We start from the raw sequence: 15,526 nt of genomic DNA, 5'->3' as shown, positions 1-15,526 counted from the left end.
CTCTTCATTTGCCAGCCTTGTTTCGCTCAGGGCTGCTATTTGGATATGATACCTGCTGAAGAGCTGCTCATCTTTCAGGTTTATTGGATCTGGTGTTGTCTATGAGTACGTACATGTTCCAGGCACTGATGGTGAATAGAAATTTCTTTGAAGAAAGTTTTGTAGATATTTTTGTGTCTTGAATGCACTGTGGCATCTCTGCCTGCTGCAATAATCAGATCAGGCTGGGTAGACAATTTTTAGGTCATATTTCTAGCCCCTGCCCCATATCAGAAGGTTAGCAGTGCAATCCTTAAAAGGGCTGCTCTGTCATCTCACTGCTGCTTTCAGTGGGGAAATGACCCTATGACCTGGGCCACCTATGTGCAGGGCTATAACTATAACTCCTAGTATATCTGCATTTGCTGCTTTGTCATTTGCCTTTCACCACAGGACTTTGAGGAATGGTAAAGTACTGGAGATGTTTTTTGATGAGTGCATAAATTGGATTTAAGTTGCATGAAATCGTCTACCTCATTCTTTATTCCAAAGAGTCTTCCAATCTTCATGATTGAGCATGCCAAGGCAGTGTCAAGACAACTGGTGATGATTTTAGATGCAGTGGATGTCTTAGATAAGAGCTCTGCAAAACCTACTTCAGCTGGTTATTGGAATGAAGTGTTCTCATCCACCCATTCTATCAGTGGAAGACTTCACATGTTTGATGTGGGAACCTCCCACAACTCACCGATGAGTTTGAGATGCCCTAGGGTTACCCTCAACCTGGTTTAGTCTGTCTGCTGAAACAGTTTACTGGGGTATGGCCACTGGGCATGCCACAGGTGAGAGATGGCTCAGGTGGACATCAAAGGTGGAAAGCAGCCCTGAAAAGGGCTTGGCATCTCTCATGCCAGAAATATTAGTCTTCCTTGAAAACACCCTACACTGTACCTACACAACAGATTTTAGGGATGAGTCCAGGAATTTCTGGAATACATTCATGCATAGAAAGTGAGATACAGATGATGATCCAGAAAGGAGTCTAAGAAGTAGTACTGTGACAGGTAAGAGAACCAAGAAAGAAAAGTTTCATGGAAAACCAGAGAGGAGGGATTATTCATGAAGACAACTTAGATAACAATGTTGAATTTTGAAGAACAAGTTTGATAGCTATGTATTGAATAAAGCCTACTGGAGCAAAGGAATAGGCATTTCTATAGTTTCTATTATGTACCAGGCTCTGTAACTATGTCCCTTACAAACATTAACTCATTTGCCCTCACAATAACCTATCTTCATTTTACAAATGAGGAAACTGAGGCAGGCAGAGGCTAAGAGATTTTCCCAGAGCCATGAAGCTAGTTAATGTCTAAGGCCATATCTGAAGTTACATCTTTCTGACTCCAGACCCAGTGTGCTACACATTGTACCACCTAGCTGCCTCGCTTCTCTCTTTTCTCTCTCCATTCATTAAAGAATACCCCCTTTAACTCTGGAGGAAGTACTCACATCAATAAAGCCATAGATCCATCAAGGTAAACAAGATTTGGCAGAATCAGCAGCTTAATAAGTGATTATCCACTATAAATTAATAAAACACCATCATAGCCAGAATAAATTTCATAATAGAAATGGGATTAAGTGACTTGCCCAAGGTCACACAGCTAGGTAATTATTAAGTGTCTGGGGCCAGATTTGAACCTGACTCCAGGGCTGGTGCTCCATCCACTGTACCACCTAGCTGCCCCCCATAAAATAACTTTTAATGGAGGAATTTAAAACTGAAAAACCAATCCCCACCTAAATTAAAAGGAGTCGCAAGAAAACAGGGTAAGGAAAGAATAGTAGGAATAACTCATATTTATATGATAAAGACTTACAAACCACTTTATGCACAACTACAACTGTTGTGTTTTATAAATTACATATTTTAAGTATTATTGACATCTTGCAGATGAAGCAATTGAGATTCAAAAAAGTTATATGGCTTGCTCACCACTAGTATCAAAATTTCAATTTGAAACAGAATTCCTACCATGGTCAGTATTCTTTCTACCATAAAATGAGATTTCTATGTTCTTTGCAGTAATATTCACCAATTATTAGGTATCTGATTGGATTAATTGGGAGTGTATTTTTGGGAGGCCAATTCTTAACATATCATATTATGGGAGTTTTTCTTTGCTTTGTTTTCACAGAATCAGAGAATAATAGTCTTAACATTGGAAGGAATTTCAGCAGACATCTCATGTAAACAATATCCCCCAATACTAAAACATAGCGAAATAGTAGTTATCTGGCTTCTGCTTGAAGATTTCCAAGGAGAGGTGTTCTACCTCCCAAAGCAAGTCTATTTTGTTTTTGCCTACATTTGTATTTTTGAAATTCTTATCTGGTGCTTTATATGGACAGATGGAAGAAGACTGTTTGGTCAAAGAGGATAGAACTCTGTTCCACATGATAAACTTTCAAATATCTAAAGATAAATATCATGCCCTCTTCCATTACCCAAGGGTGCTCTTCTCTAAACATCCTTCAACTTTTGTTTCATGACTCAAGGTCCTTCAATATTCTGTTTTCCATTCTTTTATCACTCTCTGGGCTTTTGCACACAGCACTTCATGTGTGGTCTGCCTTAGTGCATGGTAGATTGGCATGATCACATCCTTATTCCTGGATACTATGCCTTTCCTCTTATAATTTGAAATATTATTCATTTAACAAATCAATTTATTCAACTTGTCTGCTCAAATCCCACACCTTCAAGCAACCTGCTGATTGTACTGTCTAATCATACCTCTTCCTTCTTGCTCTTGTGAACATGATTTTTGAACTCATACTTTGTATTTACTTTTATGAAAAAAACATAACATTAGATTGGAAAAGCAAAGGATATGCATTTATTCAGTACTTATTAAATGCTAGATACTGTACTGTGTATTTAAAAAAAATCTCATTTAATCTTTATAGCTACCCTGTAAAGTGCTATTATTATCCTCATTTAACAGTTGAGAAACCTTAGGTAAACAGAGATAAAGGACTAGCACAGAGTCACTTATCTAGTGAGTGTTTGAGATCAAATGTGAACTTATTTCTTCCTGACATCTTCAAGCATGTCAGGATCTTGTTACATTCTGACTCTGTCACCTCATGTGTTACCTGTCACTTTCAGTTATTTTATTGTCTGCAAATCTGATTAGAATTGTATGATTACCTTTATTCAAGTTATTGGTAAAAATGATATATAGCACAGTTCCAAGCATAGATCCCTGAACCACTTTATAGATTACTTAAAGATACTGAATTATTAATTGACTCATGGATTGAATGCATTTCATTGTACTTTTGACTAATCCACATTTTTCTATTTCCCCCCCATCAAAAACATGATGAAATATTTTAATCACTGCTAAAATCTAGATAGACCTCATCTCTAATATTCCCTGATCTACCAATTTAATAAATAAAAAAATGAGTTTTAGTTTGGCATGACCTGTTTTTGATGAAGCTTCACTGCTTCTTTTTTTAAAAAAAAATTTTGATGTTAGTAATCCTCTCTGTTATTAACTTACAGAGTAGCTTGAATCACAATCACCATACCTTTGTATAGATCATATTTCATTTTCCTAAATGGAAACAATACATTTTCTTATCTAAAAGGATCAAGGAGCTAAATTTGACATTAGCTTTCTATGGTTTTCCTTAAAGGATAATATGAAAATAAAGGAAATGGTGGTTATTCTTTTTAAGAGATATGACTAAAAGGATAGGAAAGTAATTCAAAATAGGCCAATTAAGGCATTCTAAACAGAACACATACTTTAATAATTCTTAATGTTTTTTCTTAATTTTTTTCTAAATGGACTCAAACAATGTTCATGGCCAGTAATTATTTCTTAATATTCCAGGATTTTAAAAAAGATGAGAACACATGAAAATTATTTTATCTTGTATTCTGAACTTTTGGTGTAAAACTGTCAAACCTTAAATTCACGTGAAAAGCACTTAGATGGCATGCACATTTCTAACCATATCAGGCAAAGAAAGAGCTAGTCTGTCATTCTGAATTATCCATATAAAGCATGACTGACTGTTAAAAGGTATCTCTGGTTATATCTGTATAGGCCACTTAAAATCCAAGGTTATTCTGGAAATACCTCCACTGATAATTCATTTTTTTTTATACTTTTGCTGGAGGGGGAAAAACTGTCATTCTTGAATTCTAATGTTAACTCTCAAGTAACCAAATGGATCAGAAATAAGACAGACTGATCAAAGGTTAAATATTGCTATGTGCATGGATTATTCTAATCTTTCAACATTATATCAACATAAATCTTAAAATTGTACAGTCATAACTAGGTAATGTCTATAATTTGTTCGATAAGCTCACTGACAATTTCTTCAATATTAAATATGTACCAGTTAATGAATTGTACAGTGAGTATACAAAGATGTGTTCACAGAAACTTTGTAGAATGGGAAAGTTAAATATAGATGGTGATTCTAAAGCACTATGAGGATTATAGAAACATATTTCAGTTTTCCCCTCTAAAACAAGATGTTAAAATAGAAATTTTTAATATATGTTCTACCATGGTCAATCCAAATAGTCTCATTCATCTATTCACCAAGCAGCATTTATTAATTACCTACTATAATATGGGCAATACTTTGTGCTAGGAAATGGGGATACAGACTCAATGCAAAATAGTCCCTGCTGTTAAGGAGAATATTTTCTACTCTGGTGATATAGCTAGAAGTGATGAGGGTGGTTATTAACATATAACTAGCACAATAAATACAATATGATTTGAAGAGGGAAAGAATATTAACAACCAGAAGAATGAAGAAAGATTTCCTATTGGCAATGACACCTAAGTCAAATCTTGAAAGAAGCTAAGTAATTTAAAAGACTGAGAGAGTAACACAGGCATGTAAGATAGTCTGTACCAAGTCCCTGAAATGGAATATTATCTCCGAGTAAGTGGCTCTGGCTGGAATAGAGATTGTGTATATGAAAGGAAGTCGTGTGAAATGTCTATTAAGTTAGAATGGAATCAGATTTGGAAGAATTTTCAATTTCAAACTGAGGAATTTATATTTTAAATAAGTTTGTCTTTCAATGGAGGTGATACTAGAAGCAAAGAAGGTTTAGGATTCAATTAGGAGGCTATTATGATAGCCCAAGTGAGAGCTGGTGAGGACCTGAACTTTCTCTATGGCAATAGTTGAGTTGAAGAGAAAGTATAAAGGTAAAAATGTTGTGGAGACAGAAATGACAAGCCTTGGAAACTAATTGGTTATGGGAGAAAAGAGTGAAGAGTTGAGAATACTTGCCATATGATATCAGAGTGAAATTCTCAAACATTTAATCTGGATCCTACTGAGACTGTTAACAGCAGCATAGTAACTAATCGCAGTGACAAATTGTAATAACAAAAGTAGTAGCAATCATGACATTCATTTTTATTAAGACTGACACTAGTCTTCTAGGAACTGGCCATTTGCCTAAGAAATTTCCATTACTTCTTTTAATTTAGGCCACCTAAAAGTCAGCCAAGAAAAATTATGTTTTGTACTTGCAGACTAAATTTCAATACAAAGCAAAGCTGTAGGAGTCTATTATGCAATGTACTGTAAGTCTATCAACACACTTGAATAATGCTGTGAGGAGGGGGAAAGAGACAGATTCTCTGGGCACCATTCCAGTATATATTGCAGTTTCCTTACATTCCTATGATTAAGTCCAGGCTTAGGAAGGCGCAGAATATATTTTGGTGGCCTGAGTGATTTTCATTTATGTAGTCCAGGAGGTTATAAATGAAGGCTGAAGTTTTCTGACTTTCTGGGAATCAAAAAGAAAATATGAAATTTAATCTGGGTCAAGGTGTAGGAAAAACTCTAAAAGAGAGAAAATCAAAATTATGGGCATCAGAAATTTGTTTTAAGGGCTTGGAATTACCTATGAGGGAATTATACGTGGAAATACAAGAAAGTGAGGATAGTAAGGTTCACTTTATGAATGTCCTCCAACTATGCAAATAAGATGAGCTTATCTAGGAATCAATACCACATAGAAAAACAGATAATTTCTAAAATTTCATTTAAACACATAATCAAACAGGATCCTTCACATAAGGGATCCTCTATATATTTTAGCTACTTTTCTATTTTGCCTCATCAACATCTGCAGTCCTGTGGAGAGAGTGGCATTTAAAAAGACACAGCAGGTGGTTAATAAATAGAAGCAGTTGAAAGAGATTTAACTTAAACCTCAGTAGGATGGTAAAGTACTTCGGTTTTCACTTTAGGATAAAATCAAGTGAGAACAGCTGGAAATAACCTCATTTAAACAGCTGGAATGCTTTCTTAAAAAGAGACCAAACAACCTAGAGCAACCATCTTTTTATTTTTAACAAATTACTTGGCCAGAAACAGATTTAAAATTAAACATTGCTGAAATTTAAGTTGTGAGCAGAAAAGGCCATTTAGTTTAATGGTCCAATATTTCTGAATGACCCGCCTTGAGGTTTAGCAATCAAATGTAGCTCTAAGCAAAAAGCTTTATGCTCAGTAGATCAGAAAATACACCTCTCTCTTTCTTTCTTAAAAGCATTTCAAAATTAGTTTGTAATTCTCTAATACTAGTTAACTTTTTAAAATTCCTAGAGTAAATTATGAGATTAATGGTTATGTTCAAATAATCTAATTAAATGTTACAATTTATATCAGTAAGAGGTTCTTGTCTTTTTTTTAAAGCATACTTTCATGAAATCTCATTGACAAAAACAGATATATCATCCATGCTCATGGTGCAGGCAGATAGTTGCAGGGAGTAATTACCCTAGATTCAAGAAAATCTGTGTTCAAATCTGACCTCTGACACAAACCAGCTGTGTGACCCTAGAAAAACTACTTAACCTCTGTCTATCTCAGTTTACTCAATAGTAAAATGGTATAATAATAATAATAAGATCTAATTTGTAGGGTTATGAGGATCAAATGAAATAATATTTGTAAAATGCTTGGCACATAGTAGATGGTTATTTATAAATGCTATTTGTTTCTTTCCTCTGAAAATCTGGAGAACTCAGAATTGCCAAGTATTTTAAGATCTGCAAACCTAAGCTATAGACTGGCAAATTCATTCTGCATTTTCTACTCTTTCTCTTAACTCAATGCTGTTACTCAGTATGAGTCCCTAGATAGTGTTAATTTTCTCATCCCTTAAAAACCTGGGAAAGAGGGGATCAGAGTCACAACTGACAGGCATTATTTTCTTTACATGGGTCACCATAGCTGCTGTTTTTCCATCAGAAGGTGCTTATTTTTGGTCCCGAAGGCATGTTAATTTGGAATTAAGCCTGAAGCTCAATCTAAATATAATGGGAATACCTCAAGGTATATTAAAAGGCTTCACATGAATGTATGCAGTTTAAATGCACATGCATATAATTAACAAGACACATTACCAGCAGGAGATACTAATTTGGAATGAGACACAAAAGACTAGGATGTGCTTAGAATGATAAGTATAGAGACAGGACCTATGATTTCATTTATATAGGGAATGCTTATGTGAAGACATTCATTTATATAAGGAAGGAGTTCATTTACATAGGGAATGCCCACACAAAGAAAATCACTCTACCAATTCATGAGCATTGGGAGAGCAATGAGAAATTATGGATCCATATCTTGGGGCTCTTTTAGACAGCTTTTTACCACACCATGCCACAATTTCTCATATTCAGAAATGGATATTGAAGTTAAAATGTATACACAATGAAAAACAATTACATGTCTTCTGTTTTAATTTACACTCAAAATTCCTGAAAAATATATTCTAATGCACAGTAAAAAGAGACAATTACAATGAACAAAGAAGAGCAACTGATCTGTGAAACATAGATTCATTTGAATTCATGTTAAGAGTACAACTAGAAAGCAGGAAATGATGGGCTTCATCATTTCAGATTAAGAAAAACATATTAGATTAAAATATATATACTTATAGTAAAATACTAGCAAAACTAACAAACATAAATACTGAAACATAAGCAGAAGGAAAACTCCAACCAACTAATAAGAATGTTAAAGAATCACAGTTTGGCATTTTGGTACTGAAATATTCTATTACCTTATTCATTGCCTTTCTCTCAAAACATTTTCTCTTTATGATTTCCCTACAGCATGAATTCTAGCTATTCTAAAGCATAACAAGCACATTAGTAGGAATCATAACCAAAATCTTTGAGTTAAAGTTTTTTTCCTTTCTTCCAGTGACAAATGCCAAGATAATGCCTTCAGGAAAACAAATATATTTTATTAATTATTTTATTAATTGAGTGATCTTTTCTTCTAAATTCAGGTGTGTGCATAAGAAGTTAAATACTTGAACAAATTCTTCTGGTTATTATTAAACCACTGATAAAAAGGTGAATATTTTTGAGCAGACTCTGCAACACATATATCTACTCAATCAAATTTCCAAGAATTAATTTATTCCTTAGGAAGTCATGAATTTCTCTCCTTTTTAATTAAGAAATAAAAAAAATTGGGCAGGTAGGTGGCGCAGTGAATAGGGCACTAGCTCTCAATTCAGGAGGATCTAAGTTCAAATGTGACCTCGGATACTTACTAATTACCTAGCTGTGTGACCTTGGGCAAGCCACTTAACCCCACTGCCTTGCAAAAACAAAACAAACAAAAAAAAGAAATAAAAAATTACTAACCTTTCTTCACCTTCCCTGCCCTTGCCCCAAATATTACATATTTTAAATGTAGATAGAAAAGTGAAATTTTGGAAATTCATCCCCCAAATTGTAATAATTCTTCTGTTTTACTGAGGATGTCCTTCATTCGAATTTGCAATTAAAAAAACTATGGAGGAAATATATAGAGAAATACGTGAACTTTAAATAAAAATGTGTATGATCACCTTTCCATTATTCCTCTTTTCTGATGATTATGAAGAAAACTTGCAACAAAAACATGAAATGGTTAGGAGAAATGAAGTAATTAATTTGAAATCAATTCAGCATGATATGGGCACAAGGAATTATTATAAATTCTAATTATTCAGTTCTAGCAACTGTTTGACACAATACAGTGAATTTCCTACTATGTGATTTTAGTCAGCCATGTCACATACATTGAACTTCTCCTAATAAAGACTGGTTAGCTCTGAATTAGCATTTCAGAATAGAACTTAACCTTCAAAGAATTTCAAATGGACAGATTATGACCTTTAAGGTATTTTAAAAACTCATCTATAATAATTACCTAGCTGTGTGGTCTTGGGCAAGCCACTTAACCCCATTTGCCTTGCAAAAAAAAAAAAACCTAAAAAAAAGGAAAAAAACTCATCTAGTCCAATTGTCTCATTTTACAATTGAGGGAACTTGAACCCAGAGAAGTTATATGATTGCAAGCCATGCTTCTGGTTAAAGGGAGAGCTATAAGGCGAAGAAGCCAGTTTTTTCCCATTCTTACTCTATTATACTCTATTCTACTTTTTCCTGAAATAAAGTTTTAAAGAAATTAAAATTAAATAATTAATGTAAAATTCTTGCTTTTACTTACATTCTTATGAAATGTATTCACTTGACTTTGCAAGAAATTCCTTCATTTACAAATATATGTTAATAAATATATATTCTTACATTCATTTAAAAGTAACATTACATTTTATAAATATGTTAATATATATTCTTGCATTCATTCAAAAGTAACATTACTATTATTTATCCAAAAATATAATCTGGATGAAATATTTTCATCAGAAACAAATGAAATAAAAAACCAAATATGAGGTAAATCTTAAATTCAAATATGGCTTCAGCCACTTATTAGTTGCATGACCCTGGACAAATCACTCAACGCTGTTTGCCTCAGTTCCTCATCTGTAAAATGAGTTGGAGAAAGAAATGGCAAATCACTACAGTATTTTTGCCAATAGAATCCAAACTGGAGTAATAAAGAATTGAATACAACTAACCAATAGCAATAAATAGCCTTTTCTTTTTGTTTTTTAATATGATTTGATACTGTTTTCTTCTTATTCTAGTGACCTTGATTTGATAACTTTATATGTCTTTCCATATTTTTATTCTTCATATTTGTTATTTTTATAATATAATAGTATTGACTGCAATAATAACATTTATTGAATCATTCTTTAACTGTAAAAAATGAGATTACATTTTTTACATATAATCCTAAATAAAGCTCTATTTAGTAAATACCAATACTTTTTTTTTGTAATATGTCAAAGTATATCTCTCATCTCTTCTTCCTTTTACTAAAATATATCTTTTGAACCTCACTAGATCATCAGGATGATTTTTCATCAACTTATTGTGTGACATTTAAACATTAGTTCAAAACTTTACTACTTCTCATCTAGGTAATTAGAACAGATTCTTAATGGATTTCTACCTCACACTTTTCTCTTTTCCAATCAGTTCTTCACCCAGCTGTCAAAAATGAGATTCTTAAAATGTAAATCAGGCACTGTTACTCTCCTATCAATAAAGTACAACGGCTTCTAATTCCCTTCAGGATCAAATACATTCCAGTTTGGCATTTAAATCTCTTCAAAACAAGATACAATCCCCCTATATTTTTCTAGTCTTCTTGTACATTATTCCTCTCCACATCCACAGTGGTCTAGGATTCCTGTTGCTTCTCACACAAGGAATTCCACCTCCCATTCTGTGCCTTTGTCATGCCTGTAATATACCTCCTCCTCAGCTTCATCTACTTTCTTCAAGGATCACTTGAAGTGCTGCCTTCTACAAGAGATCTTTCCTGATCCCACATTTGATAGTCCTTTCCTAAAATAACCTTGTATGCATGTATGTTTTCCCTCCTTCCTTTCTTTCCCTTTCTCTCCCTCCCTCCTTCCTTCCTTCCTTTTTTTCCTTTTCAATTATTTCTCTAAAGCAAGAAGTTCTTAACCTGGCATCCATGGACCTAGAGGATCTGTGGAAAGATTTCAATGGGTCCATAAATTTGGATGGAAAAATATTACATCTTTACTTCACTGACCTCTAACTGAAAATTGGTGTTTTCTTCCATCATGAAGGACAACAAACTTATTCTGAGAAGGGATCAATAATTTTTACCATACTTCTAAAATGGATCTGGATCACACAAAATTTTAAGAACACTTGCTCTAAAGAATAAAATATTAGGAAAGCAAAAACACTGTATGCTCATCTATCTAATCCATTTGTAATCCATTTGCAAGGATAATCCATTCCGTCCCATATTTCCCTCTAAATCATCTAACAAGTTTTCTCAAAGGATTTTCATGGTAACTCATGAGCCTCAGTCATAGCAATTTTAATTCACAGAGGCAGAATAATGACTCTTTAGCAGTTTTGAGACCAAAGTCAATGGATTTGTTCAGTTTCTAAGCATTTCCATTAGCACCAGGCCATCCTTACACTACTCCCTTATCCTCTGAATCTGAGTCCCTAGACAGTGTTCCTTGCAAACTTGGGGACTAATCAGTCCTAAATAATCATTTAGGGCTGGGAAAGAATCCGAAAAGGATTGTCTTTGTTAGTTAATGGAGGAAGTGTCTTGAAGTACCCACTTCCAGACAAAATCTATTTCAAGTTTCCCATTGTAATCTCTCTCCTTTTGGAGAAATGTACCATGACATCATAATTCCCTTTAGGGCAGGATTCAACACCAACTCTCAACAACCTTATTCATCAACTTCTAAAATACCTAACTTTTACTTTGCTCTCTCAAAGTCTTCCAATTAGACTAAGAGAAAAAAATTCTTAGCTTACTTCTCTTTCTAGCTCAAGTGAATGTGAAATTACTCTGGCTATTTCCTTCCTATCCCTAGTCTGAAAACATTTCCTTGTACTTTTCCTATTCCCAAAATATTGGTTCATTAGTGAAGGAATTCTGGAAATTTAAGTCTATAAAATATAAATTCATTTCTACCTCCTTTTCTCTTTTATATTTTTGATACTCACTCTTCCTTTAAAAGTTTTCCATAGGTGCTCCTTCTCAACAAAAGTCTCTCAACAAGTATGAGATTTACAGAATTCACCTGCTTTAAAAGCTTGAAATAAAAATATTGCTTAAGATTTTCTTGCTGATGGCACCTGTTTCTTTTATGAATCTTTGGTTTTATGAGGTTGTTTGTCAAATACCATGTTTGTCTCTACTTTAAAGGAAGTTAGAATGGTTCAAAGTTTCTTTTTGGCTGAAAGTTCACTTCACTGATGATTAAGCTCAACTTAGGATACTAAAAACAAAGTTAAAAATACCTTTCCTTTTTGGCTTATATTGGACAACTTCTCCATTGATTTCTCATAACCAAAGAGTAGTATTGCACAATTAAGACAGATTTTTCTTTTAGCCCTTTCTCCTGGCTGATTTAGATCTGTCCACAATATTATATGCTTAACATTGAAATTCTATAGATTTAATACATTTCATATTGAAATAAATTGGGGATTTTTCTCTATTAGTCTCCTTTAGATTCTATCAACTTGAACTTTTCATACTTTTTCAAATTCCTTTGGATAAATTTCCCATATGATTTCCTGAACATTCAAGGATTTAAAAAAATTATTTGCATTTCTTCTACAGTATTTTCTTCAAGTCAGAATTCTCCTATGTTCTTCTAATCTAATATCTTTTAGTTTTGTTCAACTAATCCTTTTGTTCCTCAGTTTTTACATTTACATGCTAAAGGAGGTATAGACTTGGAGATCTGTGGGTGGAGGTTAAGAAATACAATTTAAAAAATCTTAATGCTACATTTCAGAAATTCCTACAAGAAATTTGTCTGTTGTTAATGCCAGATTCAGTTTTATGAGTTTGCAATGAGATCTATTGTTAGTTTTTTCTTTTTATTTGCCTCAATGGATTTTGTATAGCCTCTCCTCTTCTTGTTTTAATTACTTTATTTGTCATGCTTCATACTATATTATTTAATGGGGAGTAGGATGGGAAACAGATCAGACAACCTTTTAATCATCTACCTGGGCAAAAGGTATACCATTAATTCTTGATAATATATATTTTAGAATATGATTTTAAATTTAAATTTAATTTAAATATCAAATTGTTGTAAATTACTCTATTACTCATAAAATCATGACCTTTTGCTAATTACAAAATATGATTTGGAAAGGTTATATTCCATATAATCTGATGAGATAATAAAGGTAAACTTTTATATTGATAATTACAAACATTAATCAATGTTTTCTGTCAGTGTTTTCTATCCTGTGAACTGTGAAACAATGGAGGCAAAGGAGTTATTGCCCTACATCTGAAAAATAGCACTAGCCATCTCATCAAATAACTGCATAATAATACAGTTCTAATAAATACTTTCTGAAGGTTGAACAAATGAACTGCTTAGTATAGAAACTAGGATACAGTAGATATTTGTTAAATTCTTATTGATTATTTGGTATACATATTACTACTTTTCAAATACATGTAGAGTATAGACAATTGCTAGAACCTTATGGTTGGTCTCTCCAAGCTCTAAGTTATCGAATTGTCAAACTATCCTTCCTAAACTGTTCCCCATTCAGTAAACTACAATGACCTTCCATTACATCTAGGACCAAATGTAAAATTCTCCATTTGAATTTTGAATCCTTTCATAACCTGGTCTCTTCTTGCCTTTTTAGTCTTCTTATACCTTCTTGTCCTTTTACATATTCTGTGATCCAATGACACTATTCTTGCTGTTTGTTCCACAAGATACACTATCTCCTGACTGCATTTTCACTGGCAGTCCCCCATGCTTAGAAATCTCTCCCTTTTTTACTTCTGTGGCTCATTTCTCTTTCTTCAAGGTTTGGCTGAATTCCAACTTCCTCTAAGAAACTCTCCGCTTCTTAATTTTAATGCCTTCCCCTCTGAGAATAACTTGAATTTATCCTGTTATATATCTTATTTCTACTTAGCTGTTTATATACTGCCTCTGTTTTGTGAACTATGTAGTAGCAGGGACTATGCTTTGTTTATGCCTTTCTTTGTAACCCCAGGACTTAGTACAGTATCTCATAAGGTAAATGCTTAATTTTATTTATAAAATCCAAATTTATTTTAAAAGTATTATTTATAATATTTTGAAATGTAGCTTCTTAATTGACAATAACGAATACTATGACTATAATGTGGTTATCCATGAAATTTTTTGCCATTTAAAAAAGTATCCCAAGGAGCGGCTAGGTGGTGCACTGGATACAGAACCGGCCCTGGAGTCAGGAGTACCTGAGTTCAAATCTGGCCTCAGACACTTAATAATTACCTAGCTGTGTGGCCTTGGGCAAGCCACTTAACACCATTGCCTTGCAAAAAAATTAAAAAACTAAATAAAATACGTATCCCCATGCTATAAGTTTGCAGACTTCTGACTTATACTAACAAGGTATAACCAAAGTACAATACCACGTTAGAAAGAACATGTTTTTTTTTTCTAGAAAGAAAAACAAAACAAGACAAAATACTGCTTCTATCCTATTATTAGATAAACAGTATAAATAATTGTTAGTTGTGAATCATCTGGTTAAATAAATCTAACTTGAACATAATAAATTTTTGACCTTACCAATAAGTTTCAGTGGAAGAAGGCATGTTACATCCAAATAGTAACATGTGATGGACAGTATCCATGCTGGCATGAGGCTTGAAATCAACTACAAGACAAAATGAAAGATGGGTATGTATGAGCCATATCCTTGGAGCAACATAGCGATATGTTGAAGACACTATGGTGCTGTCATTATATATTTCTTAGCAGTGTAAAATATTTGTGTTCCCTATAATCAGTATAACATGATAGTTGGCTATAACAGGGTAATAAACTATGAAACAAGAAGGAACTTGTTGATGATTGACCTCCAACAACTACATATGAGGTAGTATATGAGGTACATATAAAGCCAGGCTATTTTAAAAGAAATAGAAATATTAAAGTACTACTACCTACAACCTAACCTTTGACAATATCTCTTCCCTGTCAGGTCACTATATAGGTTGAATGACATAAAACTATTATGTAAATAAAACACGACAATGAAATAGAATGAAAAATGAGTAGTTCAAATCCAACCAATGAGGCGAAGACAACACATGAAATTTTCATTTAGCAATCAATCACTGGGATATACTTTGATGAAGTAATTAAAAATTAAAAATACATATAGATGATACTATACATATATAAATGTATATACATCTATAAATGTGTGTGTGTGTGTGTATATAAATGTATATGAATCTATAAATGTATACACACACACACACACAATAGGATCTAGAACTAGAAGAAATCTTGGAAATCAAGTCCAACAGCCACTTTATAAATGAGGAAACAAGGCACAGAGAAGTACAGTGATTTTTTTGAGGGCAACACATGTAGTAATCAGAAGTCAGAAATCATCACCAGGCTTTCTCAATTCATATTCTGTATCTCTTCTATGACAGCATGCAACCTCATTAATAAGAATATGAAGGGTATTCAGTCTCAAGTTTATTTTCCTGAATA

The 15,526-nt window shown here is 33.2% G+C and overlaps 1 protein-coding gene across 9 annotated transcripts in view; it reads right to left on the bottom strand.

Moving 5' to 3' along the window:
• Positions 1–15,526, bottom strand: part of PAM (peptidylglycine alpha-amidating monooxygenase) — a 478,021-nt gene that overhangs the window by 185,822 nt on the left and 276,673 nt on the right. For all 9 annotated transcript variants that reach the window (XM_074207272.1, XM_074207271.1, XM_074207266.1 and 6 more), the window contains one exon: positions 14,588–14,675. In XM_074207272.1, coding sequence (XP_074063373.1) covers positions 14,588–14,675 — 88 coding nt within the window. The remainder of the gene's footprint in view (positions 1–14,587; positions 14,676–15,526) is intronic.

The sequence above is a fragment of the Macrotis lagotis genome, chromosome X (genome assembly GCF_037893015.1).
Source record: "Macrotis lagotis isolate mMagLag1 chromosome X, bilby.v1.9.chrom.fasta, whole genome shotgun sequence".
Taxonomy (NCBI): Eukaryota; Metazoa; Chordata; class Mammalia; order Peramelemorphia; family Peramelidae; genus Macrotis; species Macrotis lagotis.
The sequence above is the reverse complement of the archived record's forward strand: the minus strand, read 5'-3'. Positions and strand labels throughout refer to the sequence as shown.